Source organism: Pteropus vampyrus, unplaced genomic scaffold, assembly GCF_000151845.1.
Source record: "Pteropus vampyrus isolate Shadow unplaced genomic scaffold, Pvam_2.0 Scaffold12, whole genome shotgun sequence".
Lineage (NCBI taxonomy): Eukaryota > Metazoa > Chordata > Mammalia > Chiroptera > Pteropodidae > Pteropus > Pteropus vampyrus.
Window position 1 is genome coordinate 12,597,524 of NW_011888793.1, and position 16,942 is coordinate 12,614,465.

Below are 16,942 nucleotides of genomic sequence, written 5' to 3' on the forward strand. Positions count from 1 at the left end.
CTCTTTTCAATAAATCTGGTATTTGGAGATTTAGTTATTTGTGGTGTACTGATACAACTTAATTTTTTTGAAAATGTACTTGACTAATACTAATATTGAGTAGGTTGCTCTGGCAGTTTAAGTTGAACTGGCCACATTGTTCTGATAATTTCTCAGTTAATTGTCTTATAGGTAGATGATGTCATCTGTAGATAAAGATTTTGCCTCTTCTTTTCTATATAGCTCATGCATTTTTCTTAACCATTTGGCTAGGTTTTCCAGACAGTGTTGAATTTTAGCAGTGATCGATTATTTAATGAAATATCAATAGTTAGAAAAATTTGATAAATCATCTTCAAAGATATCCAGTCTCCTTTCTTCCTTTGAAGTACGTTAAAAATCATAGAAACTTTTTTTTTCCCCCTTAGAATCTTGTAATGTACCCACATGTTCCAAGAACTGTGATAAGTGTTTGGCATTTGTTTTTATTTAATCTTCACAAAAATATTCAAAGGTAGACATCATTATCTCTATTTTATGGATGATAACATTGAGCCTTAGTAAGCCACAATACAAAGCTGAGTCCTACCCTTTAGGGAATTTTCTGTTTTCCTTTTTACTATATCAAAGAGGCTTTTTAAAATTACTTTTTTGTGTTATTGTCATAGTCATATTTCAGTTATTCTTTTTGAGTCACCTTTCTATCTCCTTGATTATTAAGAAATAGAAGTTTCTTTATGACTTCTGTAATTAACAGGTAATTTGAAGGGTAATACTTTGAGAATGTATGAATATTCTATTCCTCCAAAACTTCTTACCCAGTGATTTTACCATTTATAGGTAATCCTGCCTAAATCTGTTATATTGGTGATTACAAATAAAACTTTTTCTGATTACATTTAATTGAGGAGAAAAGCTTATATTGAGATAACAGAAGGGCTGACTGTGATTCTTTTCCAGGTATATTCTGAAAGCAATTAGTCCTAAGGAAAAATGTTTGATTCCATTTTTTGGAACATAGTAACATTATGAATGCTTAAAGCAGTTTGTCTTCTGAAGCTCAATAACAAGATTAAAAATGCTTTTTTTTCTTTTTTAAAAATTCAGCTAAAACTGTGTCTGAATTTGTCATTTTGGAAATCTTTGTGTTGAAGCAGACTCTATTCTTTCGAAGACCAGTGGTAAGATAATTTACACTAACACTGAAGTTAAAACCAGAAAAAAAATATCTTTCGTACATAATTCGTTTTATACCTTTAAAATGTAATATCTTTATTTTGAAACTCATTTTTAGTTCGGGTACTATAAGGATCTTGTGATTGTGGAGTGTATGATGCTTTCCCAATTACTTAGAGAAGTGTTTATATAAAACTCCCTTAAATATTTTAGTTCCTGGAACCTAAGGAGTGGTAGTTGATAAAGCATGACTCCTTCATTGAGTCTCTTTAGGAAGTATGTACTTAAGTTTTTTAAAGATTACACAGATGTTTTAAAAATATTTGTATCTTTCGATAAATATTTTTTAGCTCTTGAAAAATAAGATTTCTGAAAAATCCCCATTGTTTATAGACAAGCTTACATGCGTGTTAATTTTAACTCCATGTGGACCTTGATAAGGAAGTCATAATTCGAGGATGTCTGATCATACCAATTTCTTTCCCCTTGCATTCAAAAGTGATAACGCCACACCTATTCTTTGCCAGAGAAAGTCTGTGGGAGCCTTTCCTTCTTTTCTGATTTCATTCTAAAATATGTTACTCAAAACCCTTACCCCCTCACACTAGTAAATCTGAGGGTATTTTGAAAGAAAAATTGCTTTAAGGTAAGCAGGTTCTCCTTTAATATCATTAGAAAAATAAAAGGTTTTCTGTTTTTATTTTTTAAATAAAAATTTAAAATATTTAAAACAATTTTTTATAGAAGTTATTCAAAATTTGTTTTATATTTTATTTATATTTATTAGAAAGTAAATTTTATCATACTTTTACATGGTAGAAAAGGTAATAATTTATACCATTCAGAAGGGTCTGAGTACAAAATACATCTTTTCATCTCTAGTCTTGCCCCAATCCCCAGTTCCACCACCCAGTGTTAACTACTTTAAAATTTTATTTTGTTTTATTATAGCTGTCGACCAATATAAAAGATGAGAAATTTAGCACTTCTTCGTTGCCTCCTTCCTGACAGTACAAAACTTAAATAATACAACTCCTATTTTTCTTTTTTATTTATCATGTGGTAAAAAACAACAACAACTATTAAATTTACCTACCATCTTAACCATTTTAAGTAAAGTTCAGTAGTTAGTTAAGTATAGTTCAGTAGTTAACTGTATTCATATTGTTGTGCAACCAATCTCCAGAATTTTGCATTTGCAAAACTGAAACTCTTTACCTGTGGAACAACTCCTTATTTCTCCTCCCCCCAACACCTGGCAACCACTGTGCTACTTTCTGTTTCTATGAATTTGACCACTGTAGATACCTCACGTAAGTAGAATCATACAGTATGTGTCATTTTGTGACTGGTCTTTTTCACTTAGCATCATGTCTTCAAGGTTCAACCATGTTGTAGTACAGGCCAAATTTCCTCACTTTTTAATCCTTTGTGTTTATATATCACTTTTTGTTGATGGACACTTGGGTTGTTTCCACCTTTCAGCTATGGTGAATAATGCTGCCATGAACATGGGTGTCCACATATCTGTTGTAGTCTCTCTCTGCTTTCAGTTCTTCTGGATATATACCCAGAAGTGGAATTGCTGGATCATATGGAAATTCTGGTTTTACATTCTCACCACTTCTGCACAAGGCACATATTTCTCCACAACCTTGTCAACATTTGTTATTCTGTTTTTTGATAGTAGCCATCCTGATGGATGTGAAGTGATATTTCTTATGGTTTTGATTTGCATTTCTCTAATTATTAGTGATGTTGACTATCTTTTCATAAGCTTGTTGTTCATTTGTATATCCTCTTTGGAGGAATGTTTGTTCACGTCCTTTGCCCATTTTTTATTCAGATTATTTCGTTATTGTTCCCTGCTTTTATTTTTAAATTAGTAGTTTTAGATATTGACTCCCCACTAGGAAAGAAACATTTTTGATTTCACATTTCCTTTCACTTTCTCTATATCTTGATTTTTTCCTTTAGTAATTTTTACATTTTAAATGTTTATAACATTCTTTTCTTTAACTTGTAGATTTTCTTTAAAGTGATTTTAAAAAGCATTTACAATGAATGCTTATGTAAGTATTATACACTTGAGCCAAGCAGTGTGATTAGATGCTTAGAGAAAGAAAATTAATCTTGTGTCCATAAAATTTCTCTTTTTAAAGGGTCCTCTTAACTTTTTTTGTTTGGGGCCAGTATGTTTTCTGGGTCAATTTTATCTCATTTGTTTTCAGTCATCTAGGACTTTCTTTTATTTTATGATCTGCTGCTGGTGCCTTTTTTGTTTTTTAAGGCTTTGATAATTTGTCATTTCAGTGGGCCCTTAGGATGAAAGGTTGTAGATGTGTGTTCCCCCTACCGTATTAAACAGAAGCATCTGTGTGTTGTTTTTAGAAGTTTGGATTGTCTTTATCTCTCTAATGAGGTTTTACTTCTATTTAAAGTGTTATATGAATACATAATGTTTTAAAAATTTATTAAGCATATAGAGTGGCTATATGCTAGGCACTATTCTAAATATTATAAATATCAATTCACTTAATCCATTAAATCCTTATAATACCATATGAGATATTATTTCTATTTTATAGATGAGGAAATTGAGCCACACAAAAGTAACTCCTGTTACATAGCTGGTAAGTGATAGAGCTTGGATTCAAACTCAAGCATCCTATCTTTAACTTTCATGGTCTTAACCATTATACTGTGGCTACATCTTATATGCCATTCCTCATGCTTTCGTTAGAGTCTAACATGTGACACCTCCCTTGACTTAACATATATTAACAGAATGTCTACTCTGGACCAGACGGTGCTGCACCTATTGGTGATACAGCCATGAGCAAAACAAAGTGCCTCCTCTCATGGATTTTATACTTATTTGGGGGAGACAGACTATAAAATATGTATAATTTATATATGCTAACAATGTATTTTCTCTGAAGAAAAGAAAAATTAGCTTCATGTACTAAAGTAGGGTAATTTAGTCTCCAAAACAAGGATTACGTTTTTCATTAGCCAGTCTCTTAAAAGTGAGATTGACTGTTTATATTCATTATGTTTTTGTCAAAAATTATCATCCGATAATAGCTATGCATTGAATGGATACTGCTGTGGAAAGTGATTTCTCAGATTAGCATGTAGGAGGTTTATTCAGGAGTGCTCTTGAGACTCAGCTGTGAAGGGAAGAGAAAGGAAGGAATCACGCTTAGGTCGGAAAAAAATCAAGATGCCCTAAAGTTTCAGCAGAAACCTCAGTGGACCCTCCAGGGAGTTCTGAAGTTGAGTTGACACTTCAGAGCTTTCTGGAGTCACATCTAGGACTTTTATTACCCCCACATCTAATCAGTTATTGCTTGTGGGCTACTCTAGGAAGGGTATGTGACCATACTGAGGAGTCAGATCTCTGAAAGAGGCTGACAGCTGGGGATTGTTTACTGGTAACACTCTCAGCGGTTGATGTAATAAATGTTCCATTGCTAATGGGGACTGCTGGGGGTGGTGGGGTAGAGAGGGGGAAGGTCCAATCATAACATCCACCCAAGAATCGTTAGGAGATTTGGATTTGAATTCATAGTCTCTTTCCTAACTGAGACTCTGGCCAATATTCCAGAGTTAAAAGTGTTTTGCTTTTTAAATCTGTAAAATAGGTTTGTATGTCTCATTTGATGGTTATTTTGAGGATTATATAAGGTAAAGTTTGGAACTTAATGGAACATACTAAGTATTTTATAAATGTTTATAGGCAAAGGAAACAAACAGTGACATTTCTTTGTCAAAAGTGTTTTTTCTGGAAGATTGGTTTCTCCTATAAAATCTACATTCAGTTAAATATTTGAGTCCCAGTTATATTAATAGTTATATGCATATGCTAAAAAGTCAAAGAATTTTTGTTTTCCAGTGTATAACTTAGTTGAAGATGTGTTATCAGTATATAATTAGTTAAATAACAAAAGATGGAACAGAAGATACTTGTTGAACAGTTTTAGAAGTAGAGGACATTGGGCTTGTGTGGTTGAAAAAGTTTTAATGGAAGTTGATGTTAAAGTACCTGTTGAAGATTGATTCCCACCTCCATCCATAAATTGAGTCTTAAACAGAGGAAATGTTGGGATTAAAACTTGGATCATCAAGGTCTTATGTGTTGGGGTTGTGAGTAAACCAGATAGATGTCTGCAGGAGAGTATTTGTATTGGGAATGGTGGGATCAAGTTGAGAATAAAGATTAGAACCAGATTATCAGGAGTTTTAAATAGCACACAGAGAGCTGGAATTACAGATTTAGGAGACCCCCTACATAGTGATAATAGTTAAAACACTGAATGTGAATTAGGTTTCAGAGAGAAAGAGTGTGAGACAGAGGCAGAGAAAGAGTTATGAGACCTGGTGTAAAGAATGTCTTGTGATTGAAGACAAAAAGAGAATTAAGTGTTCAGAATAGTAGAAAGAGCCGGGGAAACATACTATTATGAAAGCCAAGCAAGAAGGTTCTAAGAGCTAGGAGCAGAAATATCTATGAGATGCTTAGGAAGAGAATGATTATCAAGAAAAAGCCATTCAATTTCTATGCTTGGCTCTCTGCTTACCTTTAATAGCCCCTAAGACTGCACATGTAACTTTTTTTGCAGATGACTAAAATTTTTAATTTATTTCCTGCTCTATGTTCCAACTAACCCATGTTTGTTCATAGTTCCTAACTCGGTATAATTTCCTTCCTTCAACAAATATTTATCCTGTACCCATTGCGTGCTAGGCACTGCATTGGCCACTAGGAATAAAATGAACAAAACAAAATCTCCACTTTCACCAAATTTACATTCTAGCAAGGATAGGTGGTCTACTAGAAACATAGGTTTGTCTTTCTGGTAGTAGAACAGGTAGGTCAGAGAGGTAGCCAGGGCCGGTACACAGGGCCTTGTAGACTGCTAGGGACTTGGGATTTTACTCTGCTTGAGAGACAAAAGACATTTGAAAAGTTTAAAATGGGAAAGTCGTAAATTGCGTTGATTTTGTAAAACCCTCAGAACAGAGTCTGACACATACAGATCATTATATAAATTAGTCATTCATTTGACTTATCTTTGGAAGGATGACTGTGGCTGGCTACTGTGTGATTAGATCATAAGGAGTCTTCTTATAGCTCCTTGGAGGAAACCCCAGGCTTCTGCTCTAAAACATTTGTTGAAATTTTAAATTTTATAGTGAATAAATAGCTAGCTGCTAGTTGGACTTGTTTAAATACTGTTGCTTACACATTTATGTCTAGTCTTATGTTTTTTGGGTATGAATCATATTTAAAACCAATTTTGGCAAATGGGAATTATTTTGGAAAAGGGTAAAAATTAAGGTGTGAAATCTAAAAACAATTCCGTACAAAGTGGTTGACATTCTGATGGATGGCTAATCTGTGGAAGTTAAGGCTGAGGAAGAAGACATGACAGATCATTGTCAAATTATTAAAGGGCCATTTCTTGGACAAAAGGTAGACTTTTAGATGAGGGGAGATCTGGAAGTAATGATTGGAACAGTTTTCCATTAAATATGAGGCAGAGCTTATCAATAATATTGATATTCATTGGAAGAGTGCAGTGCCTTACAAAAGAGTGATCTTCTGAGAACTAATATTAAAGCAAAGATGGGACTACCTACCATCTCTTAGAGGAATTAGGGTGGATTTCTTGAGTGAGAGAGATTAAATTAAGGTGTCTCAGAAATTCACTAGTTTTTAAAGCATTACTTAATACCGATATTTTATTTTTTACTTTATAGTGATAGTTTACTGGAAGAAACAGTTGATGCACACACAGAATAGCTGAAGTCCATCATATTGTCAGGCGTTCAGTAATGTGTAGAGTGTTATTAGTTTTAATCATTGTCAAACTTAAAATTCTCTTTCTTTTTCAGGGATATCATGATAACACATTTTGAACCTTCAATCTCCTTTGAGGGCCTTTGCGGTGAGGTTCGAGACATGTGTTCTTTTGACAATGAACAGCTTTTCACTATGAAATGGATAGATGAGGAAGGTGAGTGGTAAAGAGAGGGCTGCCTGTGTAAGCATTTGATTTAGGATACTATTCTGTCATTTGTGTTTAAAACATAAAGTTTCTAATTAAGGGGCAAAAGGTATATTAGAAATTTAATGTCATTCTTGTTTTTCTTTAAGAATTTAATTGAAAGAGTACCAAAGAGCGCAATCTCTGTTTTGTCCTTTTTACCCTAAAATAGTGAAATCAAATGACTTTTTTCCAGCAATAGTAAACGTCTCATCATAGTGTAATATTTTACTTTAATTTTGAATGTCTTATATTTTAAGAGACTTTCAGTAATTTGATAGTAATTTACTGAATATTACTTTTAAAAAATATTATGAAATAAAAGTAATTGTGACAAACACTGTTTCAAAGATGGCGGCGAAAACTCCATACCTTAGTGAGTTGTATTCAGAAAACATTTATTGACTATCTGTGTGCTAAGGATAGGTATTTTCTGTCCTCAAGCTCATAATCTCATAGAGAGACAAACGTGAATAACAAATGAGGTAAGTTAAACATTAATGCATAGAAGCCTTGGAATACAAAAGGAGCAGCAAGTATGTATGCCTGAAATATCTGTGATATTTGGACTAAACCTATAACAAAGAGTAAAAGTTTTTGAAGTGGAAGAGGTGAGGGGAAAACCATTTACGATGAAGAATAAGATATAAAAAAGGCACAGTGGAATGAAGAACAGTAATTCACTAAATCTGAAGTATGGGGAGTGGTGAGGTATGAATTTGGCCTGGATCCTTCCCACTCAAAGCGTGGTCTGTGGAACTTAATAGAAAGGGTACTCTCAGGCCCATCACAGACTGCTGAATTAGAATCTCTATTTTATCAGGGTCTACAGGTGAGTTGCATGAATACTGAAGGTTGAGAAGCATAGGATTCGATTCCTGAAGAGTTTGCAGACCACATTAGACTTTATTTTACACGGTGGAATGTCAGTGTAGTTAAAAGTTACCCTAAATATACTAGTTTTGTATAATGGTTTTTTATTGTCATATGAATGGAATTTCATTTTAAGGAATGTTGTTATAATATTTAGCTCAATATGGGGGCCATTTCTATGTTCTCTGATATAAGAGCCCTGGAAAGATACTATCCCAGCTCTAAGCAATAGGTAAATTAAATCTATTTTCATTTTTTAAAGTCATTTTTTAAAGTTTCTCTAAAGTAATCTATGTTCACTGTGTGTGGCGGTGGGGCAGGGGGAAATAGTCCATGAAATTTAAAAAGAAGTCTTTTGTTCTTTTTCTTCTCCTCCCTCACTAATTACAGTCCTAAGAGGAAAACACTGGTAAAAATTTATACATTCTGGGTATTTTCAGTACATATACAAACATTCTTGTTTGTGTATGCTATTTATAAGCACATTTCTTTTTACACAAAGAATTGTATATAAACCGTTAAGCAATATTTTCCTTTTATATTGTGTATTGGACAATTTTTATTTCAGTGTGCATCAGTTTGCATCATCACCTTTATAACACTGCATAGTATTCCATATTGTAAATATTTCATGATTTATTTATTTAATCCCTTATTGATGTACATTTGGACTTTTTCCAGTTTTTTGCTACTATGAGCAGTATATAATGAACATTTTTTATGTAATTTTGTGCTATTGTGTGGGATTCTGTTTAGTAAATTTGCAGAATATGCACATTGTAAATTTGGTAGCTAGTGATAATTTGCTTTCAAAAAAAGTTAAACCAATTTATGGCAAAACTATATTGCCCTTACCAGCCTCTCAGATATTGTGAGTCCTTGACATTTTCTGAAATCTAATAAGTGAAATGCTAACTTGGTATTTTAACTTTTGCATTATTTAAGAGTAAGACTGAGTATCTTCATCTATTCAACTACTTTTTGACCTACTGTATCGCAAGGTTAGCTTACATATTATTATAAATGGTGTGGATATCTTATAGTATGTCTTCAGCCTAAAAATGAGACTGTATAATTTAGCAGAGTGCATAGAATATAGTTGGCATCAATAAACTGAATCTTATCATGAGCCAATGTTATTTTCATTTTAATCCTGTTCTGATCATTTCATGCTATTTATTTGCTATTTAAGGTTTTTGTAATCAGTGGTTTTCAAACTGTAGTGCACATAAGAATCACTAGATTTTATTAAAAGAAATTGGTTTAGAGACAGTCCATTTAAAAATATTATAGTACCATTATGCTTTGAATTATCTTTGCCTGGAGAGTTCTGTCCCCAGATTGTCACATGGCTATCTCTTGTCATTCAGGTCTTAAATGTCATGTCCTCCAAGAAGACTTTTACCTCTATTCACATTGGATCTTATTTGTATGATGGAATGTAAGCTTGAGAGCAAAAGTCTTGTCTTTCACCATGGACCACCAATGCCTAGAGCAGAACTCAATAATAGTATACTCAAAAAATATTGGGAATTGTACAAAGGCTAGTAGCAAGCCTTTTCTCAGATTAGTTTTATGTCTGTTATTGAAGATTTAAGCATGGGGAGTTTTGGTTCATTCTATTTTTCTTCAGCAATAGCATATTTTAATTAACAGATTCAGGTAGTAAATTATCTGATGAAACGGATTAATCCTTTTATAATGCTATTCATAGTTCTGTCTCTCTAAATAGCTACTAAGTGTCCTAATTTTCTAGGGAAAGCAAAACTGTAGCCTTTGCCTCATGCAAGTAAAAGATTAAACTTTCCATTAAGATCTATTGATTCCCATGTGATCCTTCTTACCCTTTTTAATTGTTACCGGTCTTTTCTTAATTTTAGACATAGAGAGATAGTTGTAATTATTTTTAAATTCCTTGCAATTATTTTTCAGTTGTAATTTTGTCACCTTCATTTTTAGCCATAAAGGCATTAGGACTTCCTTATCAAGAGAAAATATTTTCTCTAGGATCAATGCAAGACAGAACTATAATTTTATTTCTCTAGTTTATGAGAAATGCTGTTCTAGAAGCTAAACATTTAATTATGGGATTTTATGTTAGAGCAAATAAAAATTATGAGCTTACTTCATTCCTTTAAACAGATTTCGTGACTACCGCCCTTTTTCCTTGTGTTCAAAACCAGTTTTACTCATTTGTTTTGATTCGCTTGTGGAAAAACTGGTTTGCTTAATGTAACTAAAGATTTTAGGATGAATAGAAATGTTCTAACAATCATACCCCCTTTCTCATATGCTAGGCAGAGAATGATAAATGTGACTTTTTAATTCATCATGTTTTAATTGTGACTGTTTTTCTTTATACTTTTTGTATTTACAACCTAAAAGTATTTTCTAAATTTCTAATTTTATAAATTTCTAATTTATTCAGAATCTGATTACCTGGTTTAAATTTAACTGTGTTTCTTTTCTGTCATTTCTCTTTTACTAGAAAGTAGCCTTTGGATATTTTGTTTCTTATTAAAGTTTTTTTTTTATTAAGAATAGTACAGGTTTTTGTTATAAAAATATTGATTTGTTTGAAGGAAAAAGTAACTTCAGGAATCCTCAGATCCCTAGAAATAGCTGCTGTAAACAAATTGATGATGTCTTTTTCTGTGAGTATACAACTAGAAGGGACAGGGTAACAATTTTTTTCTTTCTTATAAATAGACTGATATTGTACAAGCTGTTATTTAAACTTTTTTCACTTAATGTGTCGCAGATATTTTTACACATCAGTCCGTGTAGATTTATCTTGCTCCTCTTGAATGTCATGTATTATATAACATGGTGATGCCCTAATTTATTTAACCAGTTCCTTTTTGATGAATATTTGGATTGTTTGCAGTCTATCAAAAATATTGATTCAGAGACTGTTTTTGTGCATATATTTTTTGGGGCACCTGTATTGTATTTTCCGTAAGGTAAATACCCTGAAATGAAATGTGTCCTTGATGATAGGTGGTACCAAAATGACCTCCAAAAATATTGTACCTTTTTTATTCATTCACCCATAGCATATGTGAGGGAAAAAAAGTTGAAAATATACATGATTTTCGGGGAGTAGGAGAAGGTATTATTTGGATATAGTTCTTTAATTCATTTCCTGTTGGTTTCAGTAAGTGAGATTCATGGAAATTGAATATGAATATAAGCATTCTTTGCCATAAAGAGTATGGAGTGTTTTTGAATCCTAGGAAGGTTAAACTTCCTTACTCGCATTATAGACTCTGATGTGTTCATAGGGGGCCAGATTGAATGCCAAAATGTAACAAAACCATACTTAGGATGGTAAGAAACAGACTTCTCTTATGTGATATTTTCCAAACATCTTTAGTCTGGTTTAATTTTAGCTGATGTATTAAAAACTAAAATAGCAAATCATTCTTCATACTTTTTCTTATCATCCAACACTATACCACCATGGTAATAATGTCAGAAAAAAATGGCGAAGGGAAAACTTTTTGATTGAATGTATATTCAGTGTTATTTCAGTTGCTTATAGCTGTATTATTTAAAATTTCCAGGCTCCAAACCTGGAAATTTTACAATGAAAATCAATATCAATAAGAAAAGCTAGTCTACAGCCATGCCACCCCGAACAAGCTTGATCCTGTCTGATCTCAGAAGCTAAGCAGGGTTGGGCCTGGTTAGTACTTGGATGGGAGACCACTTAGGAAAACCAGGTGCTATAGATGTAAAAATGAATGAATGAATGAATGAATGAATGAATGAATAAATAAGGTAAGGAAGAAGAGAGGGAGGGAGGAAGAGAGGAAGAAAGACTAAGTAACCCTGAGCAGTTCTCATTTTGTAACCGATGTTTTCCTTCTGCTTAGAGAACTTCCTATAACATTTCTTGTAGTGGAGGTTTGCTGGCGATGAATTCTTTCAGGTTTTTCAGATTTTTATTTCACCTTAAAAATGGATTTATTGAGGTATAATTGACATACAACAAACTATGCATATTAAAAGTGTTTGATTTATGAGTTTTCATGCTCAGGAAACTATCACCACAAGCAAGATAGAGAACATAGCCACCATCTCAAAACACATTTCCTTAGCTTTGCAGTTCCTCACTCCTGCCCCTCCATCCCAGGCAGCTATTGAGCTGTTTCTGTAACTATAGATTAGTTTGCATTTTCCAAAGTTTTATGGGAATGGAATCATACAGTGTGTTACTGTATCTCCCCCTCCCTCTCTCCCTCCACTCCCCCTCATTTGGCTTCTTTTACTCAGCATAATTATTAATATATGGGTTGTGTGTATTAGTTTATTTCTTTTTTTTTTTTGCTAAGTTGTATTTCATCCTGTGGATGTACCACAATTTGTTTATCCATTCATCTGTCAATGGACATTGAGATTGTTTCCAGTTTTTGGCTATGGTACTCATGTACAAGTCTTTGTGTGGATATATATTATAGAAGTGGATAATGTGGTAGGTATATATGCTTGCTTTTTATAATATAGGAAAAGAAAAATTTGGAAAAGAGAGGAAGTGGGGTACTGTACCCCAGGCACATTCTCAGACAGATGTTTTTTAGAAAGGAGTTTATATGGAAATTAAGGATCTGGAAATTGATCCTTTTTTAAAACTGTCTGTGCTCGGTGGTCCCTGGAAAGTCTTCCTGCACGCCCAGGCATAGAGTACCCCATGTTGAAGACAGTTGATTTAGAGAAGTCCCCAAGCACTTCTCTTAGTTCTGGGATCTGCCCCTCCTTTGTGCTCCAGACATTCTGCCCAGTAATTGGTGGCTGCTACCTTTTATACCTCAGGCTGTGTAGATGTCAGAGAGGCAAAGAGATCAGACTGGGGCCCATCTGGGAGAAACCCTTTGCAGTGGTGGGGTGGGGATGGGTTGAGAAGTGAGTCAAGAGAGGGTATAGAAGCCTGATAGGGACCAGGGCTCCCAGACCGCAGCTTATGCTCTGGTTTCTTGGAAGGTCTGTCCTTGTTGGCATCCCCTTCTCTTCCCTAAGAGGCAACTACTATCATAGGATACCTTTATAATCCAAACTATTCTTTTACTCTCATCCCTTCGTCCCTAGGCAACCACTGATCTGCTTTCTGTTACTATTCTATGTATATAAATGACAAAGTATAGTGATTTTATGTGCTTTTAAATTCATATAAATGGCATTATTCAGCACATAATTGTGTAAGTTCCCTTTTTTCTCTAGGGATTATGTCTTGAGTTCTGTTCATGTGGAATGAACACTGGTATACTCCCTTTTTTAAATTCTTTTTTGTCATTATGATATATATATATATATATATATAACATAAAATTTACCATTTTAACTGTTTTAAGTATATAATTCAGTGGCATTAAGCACATTCACAGCGTTATACAACCATCCTGGTTACCCAGTTCCAGAACTTTTTCATCATCCAAACAGAAACTCTATACCCGTTCAAAACTCCTCATCCCCTCTCTGCTAGCTCCTGGGAGCCTCTCTTATACTTTTTTTGTCATTATGAATTTCTCTATGACTTTGTCTCTAGAGCACCTTTGGTTTTGAAAGATAATTAATTTTCTGGGGTAAATAATTTTACCCAGGTTGACATTTTTTTTTTCATTCAGTGCACTTTCTTCTTGCTTACATTGTTTCTGATGCAAAATCTGTCAACTATCTTTGTATCTCTAAACGTAGTGTATCTCTTTGACTGCTTTTAAGATTTTTCTTTTTATCACTGGTTTTATGCAATTTGATAATGATAGACCTTTAATTTTCTTCATGTTTCTTGTCTTAAGATTTGTTGATCCATGAGTTTCTAGTTTTTATTGAATTTGGAAAAGTTTTGGTCATTATTTCTAAAAAAAGTTTTTTCTGTCATCAGATCCCTCCTTCATAGACTCCAGTTACGTGTATATTAGGCCTCTTGAAGTTGTCATAAATCTCAGTAATGCTCTGTTCTTTTTTTATGTTTTTTTTTTCTTTTTCTCTGCATTTCTTTTTGGATAGTTTTATTGTTGTGAATTTGAGTTCATTAATCTTTTCTTCTACAATGTCTAATCTTCCGTTATTACCATCTAATGTAATTTTCATTTCAGACATTAGAGTTTTTATTTCTAGACATTCAGTTTGTCTTTTAAAATATTTTCTGTGTTTATGTAACATGCTCAATACATCTAGTTTCTTGAACATATTGGATATGATTTTTAATGTCCATGTCTATAGATTCTTTGTTCTGTGTCAGTTAAGGGTTTCAATTGATTGATTTTTTTTCTCCTGTTAAGAGTCACATTTTCCTGCTTCTTCACATGCCTTGTTATATTTTATTAGGTTCTAGACATTTTGACTTTTGCCTTATTGTGTGTTGAATATATTTGAATTCTTGTTAACATTTCTGAGTTTTGTTCTGGGATGCATTTAAGTTACTTGGAAACAGTTAATTTTTTGTTTCTTGATTTCCAATATGCTAAACCACTTTTTTCATTTATTTTGTCTATTTTTTTTTAAGCTGGAATGTTAAATCCAGTTCCTATTACTCCATCTTTTCCAGAAGTAGAAGTTGAGAATGGGTAGCTTCATAGGATAGCTGATACTTCTGTAACCACTGTTTTCCACTTTCCAGAAAAATAAAGCGAGAAGTCAGAAATTCATTACTTTTGTGATTGGGCCCAATGTTGAAAGGATTATCACCTAAACACCATAGCATTCTTGGAAAATTTTTACAAATCTATATTTTAAGCAATAGAATAGGGAGTACAGTGACTTTCACAAGTGGTATATAGTCTTCTGGACCCAGTATCCAGAGGCAGGGTGGCAGTTGGAAGGTCCTGGAGGGAACAGACAGTGAGTCTGAAAATCTAACATCAAGGAGAGAGGAGTGTGGTGGCGCTATCTCAGGCAAATGTTAAAGGTTGCCAATTGTGGTTTTAGGCTGTGTCGATTCTTTCAAATGTGGGGCACTGAATTCAGTCATATGCTAAAATATCTAATATAACTAGTGTTATATATGTTTCATGTTGTGCATATTGTCAGATTATCTCATAAATAATTGGATCTTGCATAGACCCCAAACACTTTGAGGTCTAATGCTCTACTTCTGTCTTTTTATAGATGAGAAGAAAATATAGGTGTATTGAAAAAAGGTCAGTTCTTGGGAATGCAAGTTGGTACAGCCACTATGGAAAAAGTTTGGAGGTTCCTCAAAAAAATAAAAATAGAACTACCTTTTGACCCCTCAATTGCACTTCTGGGTATTTATCCAAAGAAAACCAAAACAATAATTCATAAAGATTTATGTACCCCTGTGTTCATGGCAGCACTAATCACAATAGCCAAAATATGGAATCAACCTAAGTGCCCATCAATAGACAATTGGATGAAGAAGTAATGGTACATATATACAATGGAATATTACTCACCCATTAAAAAAATGAAATCATATCATTTGCAATGACATGAATGGACCTAGAGGGTATTACGTTAAGTGAAATAAGTCAGACAGAGAAAGACAAATACCATATGATTTCATTTATATGTGGAATCTAAGGAACAAAATAAATGAACAAACAAAATGAAGACAGACAGGTACAAAGTACAATCCGGTGATTGCCAGATTTGTTGGGGTTGAGGGGCTGGTTGAAAAAGGTGAAGGGATTAAAAAGTACAAATTATTAGTTAAGAACAGTCATGGGGATAGGGAGTACAGCATAGGGAATATAGTTAATAATATTATAATGGCTGTGCATAATCAGGGGATCACTTTGTTAATTATATAAATGTCTAACCATTGTGTTGTATACCTCAAACTAATGCAAAAAAATAAATAAAAAGGAAAAAGACCAGTTCTTCTGGTTAATATACAGATTTCATTACCTTGAAATTTACTGAATTAAGCAGACCTCACTCTAGGTATATGCCTGTTTTAGAATGTGAATTTGGACTTTAGTAATAGAGTTGGCCTTCAGAAATAGCTTTCTTCTCATCTTTGCTTCATGATGACTCTCCACGGAAGGTTTTACTTTTGAGTTATGTACCCTGCTTTATCAGGCATTAAACAGTTGGCTCAGAAAGGTAATACTAGAACCAAAGACATTCAGTCTAATAAAAACAAAATAGATTTGAATATACGTAATGTCAGTGATTAACACTTATTTTCACACTTCCTTGTGGGCATTCAGAAGTATCAGTCTCTAGGTACATGTTGAAAGCAAGTGCTTGACTTGACCTACATTTCAACCAACAGCAAGTAGATAATAGTCTGGCAAAAGGTGATAGCTAACAAAAAGGAAAAATTGATTTTTAAAAAACATGGTTACAATGATACCTTTCACAGTAGTTAATTCCATTTATAGCTTTTTATCAACGTGCATTAAAGCCACACCTATAATGGACCAAGCATACTGTGAGTCATTTTAAATATATGATCTTTAGTTTTCTCATCATGTTTGCAATGTAGGTAATACTCCTGTGTTTACATAGGCGAAAACTGAAGCTCAAAGAAGTAATTTCCCTCAAGTCATACAGAGAGATGGGATCTGGAGCCTGGGAGCGAGCCTGGGTGCAAAGTACTATAGGACACCTCTTTGAGAGATTTTTGATGCTCCTTTTTTAAAGGCCTGACTGAGGTGTTTCCTGAGAACATTATTTATATAACATTTATTTACATTACACACAGCCTTGTAATCTATGGCTGATTTTTCCTTTTGTTCCAGAAGCACAGAACCGTATAATAAAGGTTGATATGAATTGGGAATATGACGTCGTTCTCCAGGGCACACAACTCCTTAAAGGTTTTTCCAGGCTTTTTACTATTACTGTAAATGCTAGTTAAGAATTTAATATTAAGTCAACTTTAAAACAGGAAA

General features: G+C 33.5%; 1 protein-coding gene and 1 pseudogene across 6 annotated transcripts in view; both read left to right on the top strand.

The window, feature by feature from the left end:
* PRKCI (protein kinase C iota) overlaps nt 1-16,942 on the top strand; it is a 69,939-nt gene that overhangs the window by 6,921 nt on the left and 46,076 nt on the right. For 5 of the 6 annotated variants that reach the window (XR_002777687.1, XR_002777691.1, XR_002777689.1 and 2 more), the window contains exon 2: nt 7,057-7,178. Coding sequence is in view for 1 of the 6 variants with exons in the window: in XM_011380309.2 (XP_011378611.1) it covers nt 7,057-7,178 (122 nt within the window). In the remaining 5 variants the exon portion in view is untranslated. Of the gene's footprint in view, nt 1-3,743; nt 3,789-7,056; nt 7,179-16,942 lie in introns of all 6 variants that reach the window. The other variant, XR_002777690.1, reaches the window with a different exon arrangement.
* On the top strand, nt 11,700-11,818 carry LOC111732936 (annotated as a pseudogene).